Here is a 9,475-nt window from a genome sequence, read left to right as displayed (position 1 = left end):
TTATTATTAGATTAATGAGAAATAGATAATATGTAGTTTTGACATATGGATAATTAATTGATATGGAAACTATTTCCTCTGAATTTATATATTTTTCGTACAAAAATATTTTAGAAAGTCTAGGATTAATTATTTTTTCCGCAGTTATGTATGATTATATTTGCAAATGAGGTTGTTCTTTCTTCTTCTCTTTAATCTCATATATCGAACGCTCCATAAGATTTATTTGAGCTAATACGTTTTTTAATATTTTATTAATAACTTTAGAATTTTAATTCACGGAGGATGAATTAAATCGCAATACTAACAGTGTTGTTTTAAATTTACCTCCAGTAACCTATTAGTAAGTGGCGCTACTATCGACTTGCTTGAAATTGTGGACTCCATCTTCCTTTCGGCGACACTTACACGCAACACAAGAGAAAACGTAAGTTTTTACTTAAAAGACAATATTTATTATGTGAAAATTAACTATGTTAATATCAGAAATATTACTCATTTGTTGAGGCAACAATGTTGTCATTATTAATTGTACATATGGTTAATTATACGTTGGGTCAAGCAAGACCGCGTGTAGTCGATCTTTTATGGCACTTTTAAGTATTTTATTGATGTTATGTATTTATGTTCCTTTGGTATGATTAAATTTTACAATTTTATGAAACTTAAGATATTTACTAATGTTGTTAGAGTGAATTCATATTTTGATCTTGTAAAATTTTAGGTTAAAGTTGTTTAACCATATCTATATATATATATTAGGTAGTGTTGCATCAGAATTCAATCTGTTTTCTAGAATTGATTTTTTATTTTTTTTTCAGATATGTCATTAAATATGGCAGCAATGTTCTGGAATCGATTAGGGCAATTTGGCCTTGGTTTGACTGCGACTGGTCTTCTTGTTAATAATGCTTTATACAATGGTTAGTGTCTTCCTTTTACGCAGTGATGTTTGATGAAGAAATATAAATTTAGTTGAGTTTAAATTCTTTGTCTGTTTCAGTTGATGGTGGTCATAGAGCTGTTATTTTTGATAGATTTACTGGAATAAAAAATCAGGTTGTTGGGGAAGGAACACATTTCATAATTCCTTGGGTTCAGAAACCTATCATATTCGATATTCGATCAATGCCAAGAAATATTCCTGTAGTTACTGGAAGTAAAGATTTGCAAAATGTAAACATCACTCTACGTATTCTCTTCAGACCTATACCAGACTCTTTGCCAAAAATCTATACTGTTCTTGGTATAGATTATGCTGAGAGAGTATTGCCGTCTATTACGAATGAAGTATTAAAAGCAGTAGTTGCTCAATTTGATGCCGGAGAATTAATCACGCAAAGAGAGATTGTTTCTCAAAAAGTTAGAGAAGATTTAACAGAAAGAGCTACGCAGTTTGGATTAATTTTAGATGATATTTCCATTGTAAGTATATTACGATTATTTTTTTCTTTTTTAACGTATGTATGTCTGCTTCAATTTGTAATCTGTTTTATTTCAGACACATTTAACGTTTGGAAAAGAATTTACTCAGGCTGTAGAAATGAAGCAAGTAGCACAGCAAGAAGCAGAAAAAGCTCGTTTCTTAGTAGAAAAGGCGGAACAACATAAGAAGGCTGCTATAATTAGTGCAGAAGGTGACGCTCAAGCTGCTAGTTTGATTGCAAAATCTCTTGGTGAGGCAGGCGATGGTTTAGTTGAACTAAGAAGAATTGAAGCTGCAGAAGATATAGCCCATAATCTGTCTAGATCTCGTCAAGTGGCTTATTTGCCACAAGGTCAAAATGTCTTATTAAACTTACCACAGTGAAAACATAAACTCGAATAAAAATTACATATATAAGTTGTGCATTTGTATTGGAATGTATGAATTTAATGCATCAATGGTATAGAGAGTTTCTAATATGTATAACGGGAATGCATGTTCCTACACAGATAAATGGAAACAATTTTTTGAGAATTTTAGTTTCTAAAGCTTGTAATTCTATACATCTATTTTTTTTCAGTTACATAATGATTATTTGACAAACTGAAAGCATTTGTTGTTTCTAACTATAGGTCAGTTTGTTTTACAGAACAGGAAAGCGTGTGTTTTCAATATCCCAATGTTAAATTTAAAAATACTATATCTAATATCCTTGGATTGAAATTTTTTAATATTTGTGAGGCTATTTTTTTTCAGGTTTATTGAGTTGTCAATAATTGGCTTTCTATCTCAATGTGAGCATTTATGAAAGTTAACAAACAATGATAGAGATATATTTATTTCATCGTCAAGTAATGAAAATCGTATTTTTACAGGAATCATATAACTTTTAGTATATTTCGTGCTATAAAGATTTGGGAGAACTGAACGTATCTGTTAGATATATATATATATAGTATATTTGTGAATAGTTGTAAATTAGTAAATACCCTGTAAAAGACTTATGTATCAATTCAAATTTTATTTTTCAGAGTACATATTTTCAGAAATTTTATTCGCACTTTATTTGATTTCCACTTGTATGCAAATTTGATCTTTGTTTTTAGTATTGATATTTTGAAATTCTAATTTTTTTATTATGAAAAATATCAAATATGGAAAAGATATTAAATTTCATCATAGCTATTTATTTATTTGAATCACTAATGAATTATGACTTCCAATCAACGACCAGAGATTGATGAAAGATTATCAGTCAGGGGTTCTTTGGTCCAGTATTTGTCGGCATTGACAGAGAAAACAATTCATCACAATTTGGCACTTGGGATTTCTATCATCGATGCTGAAGAAAATTGAAAATATACCTTAATAATTTTCAATTTCTACTTCATAGAATTAAATAGCAAAATATTCATGCATAATTTTCAATTTTATACTTTTTCTATTAATTTGATTTAATTTGTTAAAATACGAAGAAGGTATCGAAGTTTAATGAGCGTGAAAATGTTCTCTGCATTGCAGTCAATTTGATTAGTATTTATAATTTTCATTAAATTGTCAGCCAACTGAGAGAATTCTGTCTTGAAGAGCTAGAGGGCAAGATCGAGGCAGTAGAAGTACGAGGCAAAGGCAGATTAGCGTGAATAATGAAGACACGTCCGCGTGAAAGCCTAAGCGGGTCTCCTTAAGTCTGCTCCTTCGAGTAGAAGCCGAAGCCGGAAAGGAAGGATACTGGCTGAGAGATGAGGTGAACAGAAAGGAGGTAGAAGCAGTTAATTACTCCTTCCATCCAGAGGATAACGACTTCCCCTTATTTGTCGAGAGGCGCAAACAGCCAACCCTCGGCGAAATCCCTCGGCAAGACGCTTTCTTGGATATGTACCTCGAAATCATGGATTTATCCTATAACTTGAACGTTAACCTTTTTTTTGGTGAATATTGACCAGGTATTTTTCAATAGATAAACACAATATGTTAAACATCCAGTTATTTTCATTACAAAATATATTTAAATAAATTTTCCGATTTGTCATAGAATACTGATAAATTTAGGATTTCGTACACAGTTACTATGTTGTAGATTATATTAATTGTCTTCAATAATACATCGTGCTTCCTCGTACTAAATCCATGCCCAATTGGAACGACAATAATGATTGAAAAATGCAGTTAGCCTATCGGATACAGAAAGGAATTTTCGTATATGCTGTATTCAAAATTACAATATAGAAAGTAGTTTATATATTTAATAGGTATCGATGTGACATTATGTCAGAATGCATATTGTAATAGAATATTTAATACAAGATCAAGGTCGTCATTATTGTCATTATTGTCCAAATGTGTAGAGAATGTGAATGACAAAGGATGCATTTTTCTAAACAATGCATATGTACAACGAAATACATAAATAAATAGATGCATCTGAATACTTGTATGAGGAACGTGAGGAACGAGAGAAGGGAAACTAATTATGAAAGAAATCATAATAGGCGCACATGCACTGCGGGCTGTCGAGCTAACGATTGCTTCCTCTGCATCTGCACCTGTTACTGCGAACCTACGGTTGCATCGATGCACGCGAGCCGCATATGCCGATGGCCTTCCTGGGAGACGCGATCGCCTAAAGCGATAATTTCGTTTCGCGAATTTGTAAGTTGCAAATATTCATATATTCGTGAATTGTAATATTTGCAAATATTCACAAGTTGAAACGGTAGTTTCTATATAATTTCTTACGTTTGTTTACAATTGTTTAATATTTCACCTTGGAGTAAACTCTGGGTCTAGTAATTAGGAATATATAACGAAGTTTCGCGTACAGTTTTGTTTGCTCGTCCCAGAGAAATCGTCCCTTTGAAACGACTAACGTAACAAACGCGGCCACTGTATAAATGTTGTTAATTAAGGAAACGTAGAAACGAAAACCACCCTCGATGGTTTCTGATTGTATTTCTCTTTCTACTCTAGAGAGCATGGGACTTGAGGGCATATGACGAAACGCACTGACCATCGTTCGAATTGAAGTCCAGAAAATTGAATGGGTCACGACGTAAATGACCGTGTTTCATGTTTTCATTCATCTTCTTTCATCGTTTGCTTCTCTGAATTGCAATTTCTGCTGGGCATTGCTATTATTTTCTGTAAGAATGATTTGTAATTCGAAACTTCAGCGTGAAAATAGTTTCATGCGATCTAGCCGATGTTCGTTTATCGCCTAGGGTTAAGATTCAAAATCAAACAGTCAGGATGTGATGATATTGCACTTTAGTATTCGAACTTATTAAAGTAAGCGCCATTTGGTTAGTATAATTGCGATTTTGGGACGATTGGTCGACTGTATCTCTTTACCTTCGTCCTTCTCATTTTCGCGGAGCTCGCACGCGAGGAGTAATTTTCAATAAATACAGCCGGCACGATTTTGTCGCTGGTCCTTTTCTAGTTGATGCACAACCAACAGTTTCGCCACTCATCTTCCATGTGTTTTCTTCTTGCTGTTTCTTCCCTACGTTCGAAACCGTCGTACTCTCGGCTGACGCACGAGAGCAATAAGAAAGTATAGTTTCGAACATCCGACACCTCATACGATTGCCATTCACTTTTCACCGTAGAGCGAACAGTTTAGACCAGACCCTCGGGGAAGTTCTGTGGCAGATTGATTTACATCGCAGTTAGCCTCGAGCTGGCCTGTAATCTCGCGACCATGCCGGACAGAATACACGTGACTCGCCGCCTCATCCCTTTCACGACCCCTGGGGTGTATTAGAGCTCGAGTGTCCTGAATCCTGAACGAGAGGTAACCAACTTACGCTTAATACCGTGTGGATTAGTTGGCAAACTGCCGTTGATAACCAGTGATTTGAGCGATCGTTTCTGCGACTTGGTTGTCTGTCTTTTTACGCTGATTTTCCTTCTCGCGTGTCTTTACTCCGATTTAGGCCTGGCTAGAGTGGACGACGTAGGTTCATGGAACAAAGGGTGAAGTCTCGGAACAGAAAGTGGGGCTACGCTCCCGTTAGGACATTTCCTCTTCAAGTGTCCTCAGGAAATACCCAGGTCATCGCGTGCAGAACATCGCGAGACGGTCGTGGCTCCCCATTGTCAACGGTATACGAGAAAAGAAAGTTCACGGCTATGGGGTTACTTGCTGTCTTCAGGGTCACCGTTATCCAGTGATCCTACTATACACGATTGGTCGTGAAACTGGAACGAATTCTTCAATTTTAATATAACGAATGTATAGCATCAGCTTATAAACGACTCGATCGTGTAATTTGCGTTCGTTTCGAAAATTTTCAATCGGCCGAATTTGCAAATCTCTACTTGGAAGCAATCTCGTGATTCCGGTTGGCATAAATTCACTGGTTTCTTTTAAAGAAATAAGAAACACATCTACTTACGCATATTTTTTATATAGCACGTTCTTTGCATTCTTATATCTTTAATTCTTTTATATTGTTTGGACGATTTATCGTCAAACTGATACGCATGATTTCTGATTCAATTTCATGTCAAAATTTTTCTTAGAACGTCGAAAGATTGGAACAACAAATGTTCCAATTCAACAGAGGATCGTAGCAGCGTTAAATTTTCCCATAGAAGCAAGTACCAAGCAGATATTCACTAGTTTATCTCGTTCGTCATTTAGCTGGTTTTCATTAACCCTAGTGCGTTCTCCAAGTTGATCCTCGTCCTCGTATATGACGGTCCTTCGTCTCTTTACGGGTTCTCCCGTAATCGTTGACGAAGGCGTCCGTCGACCGAGATGGACGTCGACAAAGCCTTGTGTCTCTGTTCCCACAGGAGCGTCTTTCGTGCTGACCGTACGAACATTAATTCGGTCAGGAAGGAATGAACAGCAAGAGGAGGGGAGAGGAGCAAGGAGGAAAGGGAAGAGGGACAGAAGGAAACTTGTAACATGTGTGTAACGCAAGGGGCGTTCCATGGTTGCGGTCCCGTCCATCTGTGGCAAAGAGTCCAGACGTAATTGCTACATCCTCAGATGCTGTTACCATACTTGTGTAGTATGCACTGTCGACTCGATTCACGAAAATCGTCACAACCGACCATTTACATGGGACAAATATCGATTCGCAACTGATAAACGCAACTCGGACTCTCTCTATGCTAATCGCAATATATGTGTGTGTGTGTGTGTGTGTGTGTGTGTGTGTGTGTGTAGACGTGTATCTTCAGTTTAGAACATTTGTCATTTATCAATTTACACTGAATGCTTAAAAGAATTTACTATGAAATGCTTAGAGTTTATCCAGAGCTAGATGAGCCTCAAAGATAGTCCCTGTCGAAGTACATTATTCCGATTGCTCATTTTCACGCGCATTTATCGCGTTACGAAAGGTATTAGGCTTTGTAAGAATTTTCGATTTTCATCGTGAACATAATAGACGCGGATAAGATGCAAATACGCGCGTGCGTGTGCCTGTGATCGTGGCTTCTTCCGTCACGCGACGTGCCGCGGCCATCGAGGCCTGTCTTCTTCTCCTTCTCCTTCTTCTTCTTCTTTTTCTTCTACTTCTTCTTCTTCGTCTTCGTCTTCTTCCTCTTCTACTCTTTCTCCTGAAACCGAGAGAACCTTTTTATTCGAGCTTTTTCGTGAACGGTCACTCGTTGCACGAATTCCCGCGGGTGCAAATCGTCGTGAAATTGACGGTTCCTGCGAAGGTGAATGTCAATTTTATGTACGCCCGAGGTACGTCGGAATTAACGATTCAAGAATTTCTTTGTATCGATGTTAATCTTGGCGTCTTTCATTTTTATATTTTTCCACGTGTAGCTTATTTTTTTTTTTTTTTTTAATGAAATTTCTACTTTGATTATAAATCGACTAAATTAATAGATAACAAAAAATAAATCACGTTCCTTTCGCAAGATGATACAACTTAATCGAAGCTCTTTGTCAACGAAAAATAATGATTTCATGTCGCTGCATTTTTTTCTGGCGCTTAACCTAGACTAGACAAATAAAATCGCGAACAAAGATCATGTAAATCACGAATCTTCGTTAGCAAAGGAAAAGATCGGCATATATATAAACGAAGGTGTTTTTCTTTTGTTTATTCTTCCAAGGAATTTGGACAGTTGTTCTATTTTATTCATAGAATTGCATTTTCAAACCGAGAGAGATTTTGATTTCATGAAACAGACATCGAGGCTGCAGAGCAGAGAGATTCATTAGTTTATCGTTTGCCAAGCAAACAGAGTCGCTAAGGGTGCTTCCGAGTCTTCTGTCTGATGCTCTCGCTGTCCGAAATGGAGGGTTGTTGGTAAATTGTGGGTTAACCTGCTTCTGGTCCCGCCTCGAAAATCCCGAATCTCCTAATTTAATTAGGATTCTGCTCGTGAAGAGACCTATAGTCAGTCGACGATTAGAGCAACCTTGTCATTAGATCTCGAAGCACTCGCACGTGTCAAGCGCTTCAAATTGCCTCCTTAAATCGTAAAATTCAAAATTTTCCGACGCAGAATTTCAATTTTTAACAAGGTTGACAGTAGGGTTCTGCATTTCCCTGAATGATCGTAAATTTGAATCTAAATTATTGATTTCGCTTGTCAATCATCGTTGATTGCAGTTCAGTCGCACTGAGAACGGGGTTGTGTCCTTCGATCGTTTCCGCTAGCACCGGAAGTTGGACCTGTAATTTTCCACGTAATTTCGTCAAATCCGTGACGTTAGTCAGTCGAAAAGACACGATTCTTTTTCTCACAAACGTCGTTCCGTTCTTTAAATGGTAGCTTCTTATCCGGCGGAAGAAGGAAAAAAAAAAAAAAGAAAAAGAAGCCTGTTACTACCACGAATTATCGGTATTAAATTAATACGTTTTATCGATATTAAACGACACAAACAATCGGACGAAGAGATGTGGATTTAAAGAAGCCGGTGTGTCTAATTGAAACGAGCGCAGTCGACTTAATTTCACGTTGAACGCGGAGGAGAAAAAAGAGCCATACGTTACCCCAAGAATCTTTGAAAAGATCTCCGTGTGCCTCGGTGTGCGGTTGCCGCCCTTGCGCCTCGGTGGCAGAAGCAGACGTTGTAACGCCGAGATTTACAGTGGCGCTTGTAGGCAATAAGTCATGTCCAGTGAACATGTCGCCTACCGCAGACCTTCCACGCGTGGCCCGTCTGCATATATAAAGATGACCGTGCCATGAAACGCGATACGCGCGTACGAGCAGCCACTCCTTCTCGATAATATCACCACGATTCGCTCTTCTGCCATTTGCTCTTTTGAAACGCCGAAATTTCTTGACATTAAGTCGTCGATTCTTCGTGCATACGTTTCTCGATTTCATTTTCACAATTTATTAGAAAAAGCAAGTAAAAAGATTCTAGAAGATTGAATCGTGAAGTGTGATGAACATATCGTTGAGTCGCTCTAACATTCAAATTCCTTACTATTTACTTAGTTACCAATTTAGTTTTTTTATTTTAATTCTTACGATTTGTTGGGTAAACGCAACAGTTTATTAATCGAGAGTGCAATCAAATTTTCCATGATGCGGAGAAAAGAAATTCATTTCAGTTTATTTGAAATTCATCGAGTTATAAAATTTAAGCGAAGGAAGTATTAAGCACATTTCTCGAATTTTCTTTCGTGACGTTAAACAAAAACCAGAAATCGATGATATAAAGTGATTGAAAAGAAGTTGCAAATGAAATGTCCCATTAACGCAACGTCGGCCCTTAACGGATCGAGGAAACTGATCAGAATTGAATTGAAGTACGAATAACGAAATTGGAATTGAAAAAATGAAGATTTGTTTCTCCGGAGCACGCGAAAGATTTGTCTGAGAATTTGCTTCGTTTCACCCTTTTTCGTCACCACACGTGGCTTATAACAGATGGAGCAGAAGATTACTCCGCTCTCTTTGGACATAATGATGATTGTTCGTAATAATTCCAGTGGCGTGCGGGTCCTTTTAGTTTCATATCACACGTGAAACCAAATCTTGGGATGTAAATTTCTCTCTCTCACGGTTTTTTTTCGTTTCCTTTTGGTCGCGGTTCGGTTGCCGACAAGGAAATTG

The 9,475-nt window shown here is 37.1% G+C and overlaps 1 protein-coding gene across 1 annotated transcript; it reads left to right on the top strand.

The window, feature by feature from the left end:
• Nucleotides 1-320: 320 nt before the first annotated feature.
• LOC122537151 (protein l(2)37Cc) lies at nucleotides 321-2,461 on the top strand. The gene is made up of 4 exons (XM_043670135.1): nucleotides 321-427; nucleotides 822-923; nucleotides 1,004-1,425; nucleotides 1,502-2,461. Exons 2-4 carry the CDS (start codon nucleotides 824-826, stop codon nucleotides 1,808-1,810), a joined length of 831 nt encoding a protein of 276 aa, XP_043526070.1. The 5' UTR covers nucleotides 321-427; nucleotides 822-823; the 3' UTR covers nucleotides 1,811-2,461.
• The last annotated feature ends 7,014 nt before the right edge of the window (nucleotides 2,462-9,475 follow it).

Source organism: Frieseomelitta varia, unplaced genomic scaffold, assembly GCF_011392965.1.
Source record: "Frieseomelitta varia isolate USP_RPSP 00005682 unplaced genomic scaffold, Fvar_1.2 scaffold_89, whole genome shotgun sequence".
In the NCBI taxonomy this organism is placed as follows: Eukaryota; Metazoa; Arthropoda; class Insecta; order Hymenoptera; family Apidae; genus Frieseomelitta; species Frieseomelitta varia.
Note: the sequence above shows the minus strand (reverse complement) of the source record. Positions and strands in the feature narration are given on the sequence as shown.

Excerpts from the sequence above, each read along its gene's own strand:
- LOC122537151 (XM_043670135.1), top strand. The coding sequence starts at position 824 with ATGTCATTAAATATGGCAGCAATGTTCTGGAATCGATTAGGGCAATTT. Across the intron at positions 924-1,003 it reads TAATAATGCTTTATACAATG|TTGATGGTGGTCATAGAGCT; the intron begins GTTAGTGTCTTC and ends TGTCTGTTTCAG. Across the intron at positions 1,426-1,501 it reads TTTTAGATGATATTTCCATT|ACACATTTAACGTTTGGAAA; the intron begins GTAAGTATATTA and ends GTTTTATTTCAG.